Source organism: Rhinopithecus roxellana, chromosome 14, assembly GCF_007565055.1.
Source record: "Rhinopithecus roxellana isolate Shanxi Qingling chromosome 14, ASM756505v1, whole genome shotgun sequence".
NCBI lineage: Eukaryota > Metazoa > Chordata > Mammalia > Primates > Cercopithecidae > Rhinopithecus > Rhinopithecus roxellana.
The window spans coordinates 87,440,059-87,454,001 of record NC_044562.1 but is presented as its reverse complement, the minus strand read 5'-3'; the positions used below and the strand labels follow the sequence as shown (position 1 = coordinate 87,454,001).

Below are 13,943 nucleotides of genomic sequence, written 5' to 3'. Positions count from 1 at the left end.
AAATGGCTTTTTTGTTTGTGTTTTTTTTTCTCTTTTTTTTTTTTTTTTTTTTTTTTTTTTTTTTTTTTTTGCGATGGAGTCTCACTCTGTTGCCATGCTGGAGTGCAGTGGCACGACCTTGGCTCACTGCAACCTCCACCTCCCGGGTTCAAGTGATTCTCCTGTTTCAGCCTCCTGAGTAGCTGGGGACTACAGGTACACACCACCACGCCCAGCTAATTTTTGTAGTTTTAGTAGAGACAAGGTTTCACCATGTTGGCCAAGATGGTTTCAATCTCTTGACCTTGTGATCCGCCCACCTCAGCCTCCCAAAGTGCTGGGATTATAGGTATGAGCCACTGCGCCCAGCCTAGAAATGGCATTCTTACGGACAATATATACATAAAGAGTCAGGTGTCTGAAGATGCTTTTTTACTTGAGGCTAAAACTCTAACAAGGTGCTTCTTTAGGAGAAAAGCCAAAAAACTTATTGGCAACTCCTATCATCTGTCTTCCAAACAAGCTCTAAGTATAACAAAGCTTTTTGGTAGCTGAGATTTTCACTCAGCCTTAAGATGATGTTATTTTCCACTTTATTTAAAAAGTAAAATAAAATTATATCCCTCAATGCACATGGCTCTTCTTTCTCTTTCTTCCTTATTTCTTTCCTTCCATCCCTTCCTTTCTTCCTTCCCTCCCTCGTCTCTCCCTTTCTCTCCTTCTCTTTCTTACGACAGGGTCTCACTCAGTCACCCAGGCTGAAGTACAGGGTGCAGTCATGGTTTACTGCAGCCTCAACCTCCCAGGCTCAAGTGATTCTCTCACCTCAGCACCCCTGAGTAGCTAGGACTACAGGTGCTCACCACCACACCCGGCTAATTTTTGTACTTTTGTAGAGATATGTTTCTCCATGTTGCCTAAGCTGGTCTCAAACTCCTGGGCTCAAGCAATCCACCTGCCTTGGCCTCCCAAAGTGTTGGGATTACAGGTGTGAGCCACTGTACCTGGCTTTTGCGTCTTTATGAGTTTAGAAGACGTCAAATAGACAGGTCCCATCTAATTAGAACACAGAAAACAAACCCACAAATGTCAGGGCATTCTTAGAGAAGAAAAAGTGTTCTAGCCTTCCAAAAGCATCTTTCCAAGAAGTTAGTTAAAGACACTCACATATCCCAATACGCCAGCCTTCGCTTTTGTTCCCAGCTAGGTTGTATCTGTTGGACCTGCCAAGGCAGCAGGCCCCAGGTTGCTCCACTCTCTTAATCTCAGAGACTCAATGTCATGAGGTTTCTAAAGCACAGAAACCCTATAAGGAAGGGCACATCCTCACCTGAACAGGATGAATTCTGGTGTGGGTGCTTCCTATGCCTTCTACTGTGGTGACGGCAGTACCATACAGAGAACAGATGGGAATCAGACAGGCATTGGCTGGGTGATGCCTTCAGAATGCAAAAGAAAAGCACAAATTACAAATTATGTCACATCCAGTGGGAAGGGGCCAGGCATTCATTGAGCTTCTCCACTGTGGCAGGTTTTTATATAATGTCTCCAGGTTTTACACCTATATTTCCTCCTTAGCCCAGGCTCATTTTATAGAAGTGAAATCTGAGGGTCAGAGTGATTTACTCAGGGTCACAGCCAGAGTGTCAGAGGCAGGATTAAAATTAGGCCTCCTAATTCTAATTCCAGAATGGTGTCTACTTATCAAAAACTGTTACAACTTTGATGGTTTTTGCTCGAATGAGGGGTTGACATTCTCTAGTCACAGGTAACCACCCACCTATGGCAGGCCAGGTCTCCATTAGCAACCAGAGAAGCCAGCCTTCACCAACACCTCACTGTCATGCTGATGAATGCATAAGTTAAACATTAAAGAACTGGAGAAACTGGTGCCTTAGTACAAAGGCCAGAATGTAAAAACAAGGCCATTAAGAGCCTACCTGGGCTTCCTCAGAACTTAAGAGTTCCATTAAAATAATGGAGACATTCTTATACACCTTGTACACCTTGTACCAGGATCCACTTTAGATGAAGTAACTCTTCCAAGGCTCTGAAGTAATTGTCTAGACCCCAGGCCCTAGTTAAAGATTAGACAGAGTGAAACATTTTGGCTTTCGGCTTGTAGGTACACTGAATGCATATAAGCACTAGGAAAAATCTGGTAACGTTTAGTTGGTCTGGTGAGTTACTTCGACCTTCTCCCTATAACTGGTTGCAGAAACAAACTCTCTTCTTTCCCAGTCTGTCTGCTTCTTGTTTTTAGACCACAAGAACAAGCAGCCAGACCTCATCTGTCTGGGAACACACCCACCTAGAGTTCATTCCATCTTCCAGATAGATGCTAGGCCAGGGGTTGGTTGAGCAATAAAGTAAAAGTGATACCAAGCTTCAGAAGAAGAAACAGGGTGTGGGATCCAGAACTCCTCAATCCGACAGAACCACTGCTAGAAAATGTCCAACTCACAATGTCTCCTAAATGTTCTCATTCACCAAAGAGAACTATAAATGGCCAATAAACACATGAAACAAGTATTCGACCTTAAAAATCAAGAGAGACTCAAGCAATGAGAAACACAATTTTTGTCAAAGAAAATAATAAATATTTTTAATATTTATAATATCTATTAGTACCAACAGCTTGGGAAGATGAGACTCGTACTGTTTGTAAGAATGGAAATTGAGTTCTCCCTGAGAACTGCTGAGAGATATTTCACAGGAAGACATAAAAAAACACTTTAAAATGCACACTCTCTTTTACACTGCCATTCCACCTCTATGGATATATCATAAGGAAATAATCATAGGCATAAACATGAATATATCTATAGGAGTGTTAATTGATGCATTGCTCATGCTAATAAAAACTAAAAGTAATCTAAGTGGACAGTATTTGGGGGGTGGTTTTGGTACGCCCAAAGGATGGAACACACACAGCCATTAATGAATTTATTATTATAAGATATTAAGGAGAAATTAACAAAATATACAGGTTTCTAAACAGTATGTACAGTATGCTTCCATATGTATACACACAAAAGAAAGATTGAAAGGATATTATTCATTTATAAATAAGTGCAAATATTTATTGAGTGCCTCCTATGTGCCAGGCAGAGTTCCACATTGGAACTTTAAAATTCACTGCTAAAATCACTGGTGAACAAGACAGATAAAATCTCTGCCCTTGTAGAGTGTGTGTTCTAGCTGAAAGAAGACAGCACGTATGTACGTGGACAGTACACACAAAAATACATTAATTGAAATGTCGAGAAGTGCTATGAATACATTAATATAGGCTAACACAATAGAGAGTCGTGAAGGTGAGGGGGAGCACAGCTATTTAGTAGGTGATTGGGGACGACTGAGAATGCAACATTTTTGTAAAATCTGAATGATTTAAAGGGGCCAGACATGAAAGGCAGTGGAACAAAATACTCAGGCCTTGAGGCAGGAATAAGTGTGGGATGTTTAAGAAAAGGAAGAGGGACAGAAAAAAGTCCAGTGAGGCAGGAACATAGTGAATGCAAGGGGAGTGGTGTTACTCATGGTTAGAGAGACAGGCAGAGGCCAGGTAGGTAATGGTAAAGGCTTGATAGCAAAGGTACAGAGTTTGAATACTGATTCAAAGGCAAGCGAGCTTTCAGTTTAGAGGTAGAAAGTTGTAAGAGACTGCCACTCTCATTCTAAAAACCAAAGTAAACCATACGAGGAACATAATCACATATTTTCAAAGCTCATCAGATGCTGAGTACACAAAGAAACTTTATGAGCAAAACTTAATAAATAAATAAACTAAACTCCGTTGTGACAATCTCTTCATAAGAGAGAAGATACAGTTGTTCTCATCCCTGAGATACAATTATTCTCTTCCTGAAGTTGAAGGAGGAAAAGGAACCTGCCTTAAACAGGAATAAGGAGAAACCAGACCAACTTCCAACAAACTTTGAATGGCTGCATGTGGGCTGGTAACAACAGATTGAAATATAAAGCTGGGCTGCATTCTCTCCAATCTCTTCCCCACCAGAGATCACTGAGTTCCAGGGGTAGTTCCCCAAAAATAGGCAGGGAAGCAGAGCTAAAAGAAACTTTCCAAGCATACTGGTCCTTAAACAAAGAAGGCTGGGGGAGAGAGAGGAGAACTGAAACTCTACGTACTCACACTTCACAGAGTATAGGGTAGTCGCCACTTCCTAGAGGCTAAAGACAGAGCAGCATGGCTGCAATAGATCTCCCAAAGCATGGAAGGTGAGACAGGTAAGCAAAGAGAAATCCCTCATGAACTAAAAAGCTGACAACCAGGCTGTAAAGCAGGGAGGAACCTCTCAGAGTTCAGACAGCAGGTAGTTTGGTATGGAACACAGCAGACATATGAAACCTCACCAGTGCTCAGATCCTTAGCCTTCAAGTGAGATCTGTGAAATGATGTAAAATGGTCTAACATTAGCATAATTGGAGTCCCAGAAGAACAGAGGGAAGAGTGTGTGGCACAGAGTAAATATTTGAAGAGATAATGCCTTGAGAAGTTTCCAGAAGACATCAACACACAGATCCAAGAAACTTGGAAAATGTGAAGAAGGATAAATACCAAACATAAACAGATGTTAAACATAATGGGAAGTCATTGGGGGCTTTTCAGTATGAGAATGACTTGATCTGATGATAATTAAAGCAGGTCACTGTGGCTGATGTGTGGAGAAAGCACCAGATGGGAGGAAGGAGGTAAGTTAGGGGCTGGAAGAGTAATATATGAATGTGATGATGGCATTATCCTCCCCTGCAATTTCAGCCCTGCCTTTCCTCCCCCAGACAGGCAGTTAGGCAGCTATTCAACTTTTGACAGGGGATTTTTTTTTCTTAGAGACAAGGTCTTGCTATGTTGCCCAGGCTGGACTCAAACTCAACAATCCTCTTGACAGCCTCCCAAGTAGCTAGAAATGTGTGCCACTGTGCCTGGCTTTGATGGGGAATTCTTTGACCATATGTTATCCTCACTGATGGTACATTTTTCTCTCAACACATCCATATTCCTGGGACCGTGTCTGTCTTGTTCATCATTGTACCCCCAGTGGCCAGTTCTTTTCACATGGTAGGTACTCAAAATATATTTACCAAATGAAGGAATATAACAAAGTTCAAAATTATAAAAATTTCAACCATATCTGGACTTTGCTGCATGGTACCTTATCCTGTTGGTGATGGGGTTATATCGTGATATCATCACTGTACAAGCACCACAGCCTCCTCCTCCACAGCCATACTTAGTTCCCGTGAGTCGAACTGGAAGAGGTATAGTTAAAGATCATATGTGTTATGTAATTCTCTTTCTAGAATAGCCCCGCCACTAGGAGACAGTAACATCACAGACTCTTAAATGTTAGTTAAGTTCAATACATATTCATCAAATAATGCGTTTATGTCATAATTACTATTATAGCAGCTATAATAATCTTGTAAATTCTTGATTTCTCTTTGGGTGCTATATCTTGTATCCTCCCTTTGAAAACAACTGGACCTCAGGTTGCCAAAAATAGGGCCAAACTGAAAAAAGAAGAGTCTATATATGTAAGGGCTTGAGTATTTGAAGGTATGAACACATTGCACATTTATTCTCATCCTTATCTCTGTCTTTGATGACACAAAGCAAAATATTAAATTGTAGATAATTCTTGGAATATTCATGTCATGTTAGCCATGTTTTTGTATTTCTCTGCCTTTCAGCGGCAAAAACTGCCATCTGTTCCCTAATATCTCTTCTCTTATTATTCCTCAGAAATAGAAACCCCAATTGTTAGCCACACACATATGGCTTCCAAGAGTAAAAAATAGACTTTCCCAGCCTCCTCTGTGACTAGGTGGGGTCATTAACAGTGCTGGCTAATAGGATGTAATTATAAGTGTTGTGTATGACTTCCAGGAGAAGAGTGTCCTTAAAAGCAGAGGGCTGCTTCTTTCTTTGCTCACTACTTCTATTTGCTGGAATTCACATATGAGGGCTGGCTCTCCATTGGTCATCTCTGATGGTGAGGAGAAAGCTATGTGCTGAGGAAGGTGCTGCTTGATTCCTCAACAACATTGTGACACTGCTTGACCATCCCTGATCCACCTATCTGTGGGCTTCCTTTATGTGAGTGTGATAGCCACGCAAACATGCCTCACAGACCTCCCTTCAACATGGAGGGTAACTGACCAAGGGACCCCATTGCTGCACTTTAATACTGATCACTCCAGTTCTCACTAAGACCATGCCTCCCATGGACTACTCTCCACCAATGGTTTAGTGCTACGGAGAGACATGGAGTCCTTGTCAACCATCCCCAGTGGTTCTGAAGAACATGCCTTAGATTGACCAGCAGTCTAGGGCCCTTCCACTCAACCTTATCTCCAGGGTCAGACTTACATGGTGATCAAATGGCTCCCTAAGCCTCCTCTGATTCACTCCCTACTTCCTTTCCCACAGACATTCCTCCTAATAAAATCCTGGCACATTTAATCTCATTTTTGGTGTCCACATCCTGAAGAACCTGAACTAACACAATGAGAAAGAAAGAAACTCCTACCTTCTATCTTGTTTGCCATGAGGTGGAGTTTTCTGTCACTCACAGTGAACCAAACTTTAAATATTACACATAGGTACTGTGGATAATCAGGAAGTCATGTTCATGGTTTTTTATGTCTAAAGCTCTTGAATGACTTTCATGAACATGTTTCAGAAACATATTCATGTGTCTGAAAAACAATTATTGATGCTTTGGAGTTGTATACTCTTTTGGTAGTTTTACTCTCTCCAGGGGGAAGAAATGTACACACTCCCATTGAAACATAATTTTGCATATAATTATAGTGTCCTTCACCCTCTGGTAACTCACTGGAGTTCATGCATAGCAAGCTAAAAATCCATTCCTTAGATGGTCTTATATGGCAAGTTTTTCTAGGATAACATTTTCAGGTTTAGTTCTTCCATTTTTCTTTTACTTTCATTTCAGGTGACTTCTGTGCTCTCTTTTCCTAATGGGCATAATAATTGGTCTTTAAGGACAGAGTATAAATATTGTGACTCTTAATTCTAAAGGATGCTTACTTAGGTCCTTTTAACATCTATTAAGTTTCCATTACTAGTTTCTCCATTTTATACAGAGACTGGAAAAAAATTGGTTCTTCTGACAGCCACATTTGTGCCCTGCCTATAAAACTATAGGACTTTCTCAAATATGAGCATAAAACCATGAGAGCAGGGAATATATCTTAGCGTCTCTACTGTATATTTGAAATATTTAATGAGGAAACTGGAGTTATACAAATACGCACACACATACACACTCAAAGTAGAGAAAAGGATACGATTCTTCCTCAGATAAGGCAACAGCATTGTTTCAGGATCAACATTTTTTTCTATCACCTATACCAAAGGGAAAATAAGAGTTAGGCATACAAATTTTAGAGAGCTAATATGAAATTCACATTGGTAGGATCACACTAATTTGAGGGAAATGCATGTTAATTAGCCCTTCTACTCATATTTTCAAGTAGATTTCAGCTTTATGGAACACCTGTGATATGCAAACCACCTCTCTTAGGTGTAATTTTGAGCCCCACCACAATTGTGCTGCTGTCCTTGGTCCTGAGTTATTGCTATTCTCTAAGGCAATTGTTTCCGCTAACAGGAACACTACCTCCTGTCCAGTTTTTTTCCTAGAAAGTTTAAAGCAGGTGAGAGTAAAGACATTAGTAGAACAGTTCAGACTGGAGAGGGGATAGATGAAATAAGAAAAGAAAGGAGGGAGGGGAATTGCTGGAATAGAATAGCCTCTAGGACATTGATATAGTTAATTTTTTAAAAGTCTTGTTTGTTTATCTTGTTCAAATGATTGTGGTTTCCAGTAAAAGATAACCAGCCATGGCCCCAATCAAATAAACAAAGGGGAAGATAAAACGTGTATGCTAAGTGATGAAAGACTATGCAGCAAGGACACACTTAGGCAAGTTCGTGGGAGCAGCCTGGCAGCGTAACAGCAGAACAGCATGCTGTCTTTTCCCAAGGATGACATCAAAATGTCATGATTGGTTGTGTTTTCCAAAGTGATCAAGTTTTCTCTTTTTTCACTAAAAATTTGACATTTCTTCTAGATTCACAGAACACATAGAAGCATGACTTGCTTTGCCATTTCAGAAGCTGAATTCATCTTTCACCATATTATAGTAATTTTCCCTACTGGGAAGTAGTAGGTGAGGAGTGGACATATGCTTCTTCTAGGGCTGCTGCCTTACCCTCAATTTTAAAAGGTTATACACCAGGCAAGGTGTGGCATATGCCAATTACCAAGGTCAGATCTGTGCCCTAGAAGAGTCTGCAATATAGAAAGATTGGTGTGTGTGTGTGTCTGTTTGTGTGTGCGTATGTGATAAGAAAAAATATGGGGGACCTCTCAGGTATCTTCAATTTAATTGGCTCTCAAATGGAACTCTTTATTTTATTTTTCAGACTTACTCCTTCCCTTCTTTTCCTTAAACTGTTTAATGGCCTCAGTATCTGCTAGGTCATCTAAGCTAAAAAACCTGAGCTATTTTCAACTTTTTTTTTCCAGTCCACCACAATCAGTTCTTCCACTTGGGCTTCCAGTGATACTCTAAACTCCTTTCTCTTTTACTGTCACTACCCATGAGCCCATATCATCTATTGTCCGAATGATTATAAGACCAGCCTGACTGGTCTCCCTGCCTCCACTCTTGGTACTCGCAATATCGTCTTCTGCACCATGACCAGAGTGACTGCTGTGAAACCCAAGCCTGATCATCTCATGTATATGCCTAATTTAACGTGGCTTCTGGCTGCCAAACTGCCATTCCAGGAATTCCTGAATCACGGAGATGCTTGTTAAAATGAAACCCCTATGGAATCAGGATTTCTGGTAGGGGAAACCAGAAAATGTGCTTTTTAAATGAGTAGACTGAGTGGATCTTAGGTGAATTAATAGCCAACCATTTCCAGAATACAAGAAGAAATCCGAATTCAGGCCACACGGATGAACTGGCTAGTCCAGGAGGTACATTGGACTTTCACCTTCACTGCATGTGCATGCAAGCTTCCCTCTGTCCTGAAAATCTGTCCTCTCTTCTTGGCAGAATTTTGTGTGCCATCCGTTCACCACCCTGCTCAAATGTTCTTTATGGAGAGTGCTGCCACCTAAAATACCCTTCCGCATCTCTAAGTAACCATCCTCCTCTTTGTTCCCATGGCTGATGTGTTCACCTCTTCTTTTATGACACTTTTTACACTGTATCTTAATTATTTGTGTGTGTACAAGACTATCTCGATCCTGAGAGAGGCCATCTTCTGCTATTCTTCTTTATGCCAAACACTGAGCTTGGTGGTGGGGATATATCACAGGATGTAATGAGTGTTAATTAATGAAATGAATGACTGGAACATGCTATGTATGATTTGGTATGAGATACCAAGAAGGAATGAATAATTTCTCACAGACTTGGGCATCTGAACAGATGGAAAATAAAGAAAAACACAGAAGTTATTGGTGGCAGAAACTGTAGGTTGTCTATCCTGGCATGCATTCTCCTGTCCTTTCTTCCTGCTACTTTGGAATAGCAATGAAATGGCTAGAATCCCAGCAGTTATCTTAGACCATGAGGCAACATGTTCATGGCAGGAGACAAAAAAAGAGAGAAGAAACCTGGGTCTCAGATAATACCATAAAGCTTCTGCCCCAACCTCACAATGTCTGTTCCTAGATATGATGGTAAACCACAGAAGCCCCGTTTTAATGAATAGACATGGTCTGGGTAGCCTAGTTAGTAAAGAATAGCACTTTAGGCTTGTGGAATATTTCTACATTTGAGGAAGGAATTCATGGAAGAAGGTGGTCATGCTTGTTTGGGTATGTGTTCCAGGAAATGTTCAAGGGATTGGAATCTGGCTCAAAGTCCCGCCAGTTTGAAATGTGTTGTTGTTGTTGTTGTTTTGATATAGTGAGTGTTGTATTTGGAGGAAGTGGGGGCAGGGATCTAGCATGCATCTTGTCCTGGCAGCTCTGGGAATGAAAACAGGGAGGTTAGGACTCAGATGGAGGCTAGGAGGTGTAGAGGGGATGGGTAACAGTTATTCTGGTTGACTCTGGATTTGAGAGATGTTGCCAGTTCTCTGGTCAGGGTCATTGCATGTACTCCTCTCAGCATAGCCTTGAATCTGAGGGTGGAATCTGCCCCTCTGTATCACTGCCAGCCCTTTTGGGAGAGTCCAAGTTCATGCCGTACTTGGTTAAGAAATCACTTTTCTCTGTGTACTGCCAGTGACTGGTGCCTGAGGAGGCCCTGCCAGATCCAAGACAGGGTCAGAAAGAGAAAGGAAGAGAGAGATAAAAGGGGAGACAGTAGAAAATAAGGAAGGGGTAGAGGTGCATGTGAAGGGCCAAGGCTGAGAGGGAGAAGAGGAGGGAAGAAAGGGGTGTATGTTGTGAGATGCAGTTAGTAGAGAAGAACAGTGATCCATAGCAGCCTCAGAGGAGAGAAAGAAGCCTCAGGGAACAGCCATGAGGACACACCTTCCTGAGCTTTAGGTTGCTTTTGAAATTCATTTTGCTTGTTACTTCTTTCTGCCTAAGCTGCCTCCACCTTCTCCACTTTTCTCCGAATCATCGCAGCCATTCCAGAAGCCCAGAAATTTCCTCTCTCAGCTTTGTAAACCAAGAACCTTAGAGAATGCTAGCCAATAAACTGCTCTTTCCAGATTCCTACAGCAATATCAAAAGTCTATGCTCATTGTGCAAATAATGCAGGATGACTGTTTCTTAGCATCCTTGACACCTCTAAGCAGGTTCTGGCTCTACTAATGAAACAGATTATTTTCTAGTCCAGACAGTAACAATTGTTTCCATATATCAAGTGTTTACTGTGTACACGTACCCTGCTAACCACTCTCCATGCAACTTAATCAGCCTCAATTTCAAGGGAAAAGGCTCTGTTATTAGCTAGATTTTGCAAAGGAGAAAACAGAAGCTCAGCGACATTAAGTACCTTGCCTGAGGCCCCAGATCCTCCACGTCCAAGTCGCAGAGCAGATAGCACAGGATTTAAACCCATCCCCGACTAGTTCCAAGGCCCATACCTTTGATTTCCACACCTCATTGCCTCATGAAATGACATGCTTCATTTCCTAAGTTGAGGTCGGAATGTGGCATCTATGGTAGAATTTATTCATGGGCTCTTCCTCCCTTAAACTCCATGTTAAATGGGTCATCTGTTCTTCTGGGGGCCTTGGTAGAGTGAATAAGATTTCAGAAAACTCTCTGCAACTAGGTCCCTGGCCAACGTGCACTGTTCTTGCCTCCAGATGTCATTACCTTCTGCCTGAGGACAACTTTTGGTGACCTGAGAAAATTTAGCAAAAAGCAGAATAGAAGCCAATCATGTCACTTATTGTCTCCTAAGTGGCTTCACTTCTAAGCTTCTTTTTCAAAGGTGGGTTTTTAATTCTAGAGATTGCGTTTGACTTCAAAAGCCCTCTTCTAGGGTGGGTTTTCTCTCCACACTCTTCTCAACAATCTCTTACTCTCTGGAACCACAAAGTTTATGCTAGGCTGGGCACAGTGGCTCAAGCCTGTAATCCTAGCACTTTGGGAAGCTGAGTCAGGGAGATCACCTGAGGTCAGGAGTTTGAGACCAGCCTGGCCAACACGGTGAAACCCGATCTCTACTAAAAATACAAAAATTAGAGTGGTGGTGGGTGCTTTTAGTTCCATAGTCCCAGCTACTCAGGAGGCTGAGGCATGAGAATTGCTTGAACCTGGGAGGCAGAGGTTGCAGTGAGCTGAGATCACGCCACTGCACTCCAGCCTGGGCAACAGAGTGAGACTCCATCTCAAAAAAAAAAAAAAAAAAAAAAAAAAACTTATTCTAGTTCTTTCCATGTAAGTAATTAGGCTTGTTTATTAGTATTGAAGCACACACCTAACAGAATTTAGAAGGGAGGAGAAGGAAAGGGAAAGATTAACACAATTTATTCTAATGGGTAATTGCAAAAACAGAATCAATATCTCCAGATTATACTTTACAAATAACCACAGGACATTTGGCCCATAGACAAAGTGAGTCCATAGATAAGAACTAGCTTATCTAATTTTAAAAATCAATAGAGCACAAACTATTGTTGGCCATTATGTTAAAAATCCCAATATTTGTTTGGAAGTGGGGGAAGGAGAAGTGAGGAGATGTTAGACTCAAAACCCCTGTTTCTTCATTTAACCCAAACCCTTGCCATCACCTATAAAGCTCTCGTAATCTGGCCCCTGCCCATGTTGCCAGCCCCACCACCCTACCTCCCTAGCACACAGAAATCCTTCCACCTCAGGACCTTTGCACCTGCCATTCCCACTGCCTGCATGCTCTTTCCCAGATGTTTGCATGGCTTGCTCCTCACTGCATCCCAGTCACTGCTCAAATGCCACCCTTTCAGACAGGCCAAAACATCCATCCCCTCTAAGTATCCTGCACACTCTCTGTCCCCACGCTGTGCTTTATTTTTTATATTAGCACTTCTCACTTCCTGACATTGCACATTTCCACGTATTTATATGCTTGCTATCTCCCCAGCACAATGTAAGTTCCATGCACACAGGGACTTGTTATTTCTGTGCTCTGCTGTATCTCATAAGCCTGGAACACTGCCTGGCATACGGCAGGCCCTTAACAAAGAAGTGGATTGAATGCTCATGATCACTCTTTATGAAGTAAGTGGTATCATCCCCTTTTAACAGAGCAACTGGCCTCTGAGAGGTTAGATTTTCTCAATCAGAATTAGAATTGGAATTGAAGACTTGTCTAAACAACAAAACCAGTGTTGTGTTTACTATATCATTCTGTTACACAAAAGAAGGAAAAAAATGACATGTCAATCACCTCACCCCATTGTCATATTTCACCCTCACAGCAGTCCTGTGAAGGGGTCCTAACGATCCCCTTTACAAATCAGGGAAAACAAGCTCATCTTATCCAATGTGGAACCCAGGCAGCAGGGGCAGACAAAGCTTTTGAGGAGCCTAACGTACAATTTGGGGATTCCTCTTTAAGAAACATAATACAAAACCACAATGAAATTAGGCTCAGGGTCTTAGAACAGCCCTCACAACTAGGGCCTGATGCTTCACCCTGGTTAGCTTCCACGGGAGGCAGCTGGTGCCCATCAGGAAAAGTGTTGTGGCTGCCCTTAGCCAGAAGCAGGGGTCACAGGTGGCTCTGAGTGAACCGGCACCAACACGAGCACCAGGGAAAGCAGGTGCCACTGCTCTTGCTTGGTTGTTAGCTCTGTTTTTGTTGTTTTTAAGAGACAGGATCTCACTCTTTTGCCCAGGCTGGAGTGCAGTGGTGTGAGCACAGCTCACTGCAACCTTGAACTCTTAGACTCAAGCGATCCTCCTCCTTCACCCTCCCCAGTAGCTGGGCTACAGGCACACACCACCACACCTGGTTGTTTTTTATTTTTTTTGTAGAGACAGGGTTTCACCATGTTGCCCAGGCTAAACTCGAACTCCTGGGCTCAAGCAATCCTCCTGCCTCGGTCTCCCAAAGTGCTGATTACAGACGTGAGCCACAGCTCTTAAGGGAGCTCCTTAACCTTCCTGCCTCAGTTTCCTCCTTCAGAGTAATGTCAATGAAACTGGAACAACATTAAGAGTGAGCAGAGTTGATGCTCACATTCAGGGGGGTGTTTCAAAGGAGGCCCACGGGGCTTTGCTGCTCCCAGACATCGGACACTGCCTGGAACTGTCCCTTGGGTTGCGCAGAGCGAGCCCGGCTTCTGAGGGGACAGAGCCCGCACCCAGCAGTGGACCCCGTGAGGACCTCGGAGCCCCCAGAGCCTGACTTGGGTTCAACTCTGCCAGGAACTAGCTGTGACTTTGGAAAGTAACGATTTCTTCATCTGAGAAACGATGGGGGTAGCTTGAATGTGTTCGTTTCTA

At 42.3% G+C, this 13,943-nt stretch overlaps 1 protein-coding gene across 2 annotated transcripts in view; it reads right to left on the bottom strand.

The window, feature by feature from the left end:
- LOC104670357 (aldehyde oxidase 1) overlaps positions 1–13,943 on the bottom strand; it is an 88,396-nt gene that overhangs the window by 73,687 nt on the left and 766 nt on the right. For both annotated transcript variants that reach the window (XM_010373567.2, XM_030916338.1), the window contains exons 2-4: positions 7,315–7,372; positions 5,157–5,253; positions 1,310–1,418 (exon numbers count right to left, since the gene is read on the bottom strand). In XM_010373567.2, coding sequence (XP_010371869.2) covers positions 1,310–1,418; positions 5,157–5,253; positions 7,315–7,372 — 264 coding nt within the window. The remainder of the gene's footprint in view (positions 1–1,309; positions 1,419–5,156; positions 5,254–7,314; positions 7,373–13,943) is intronic.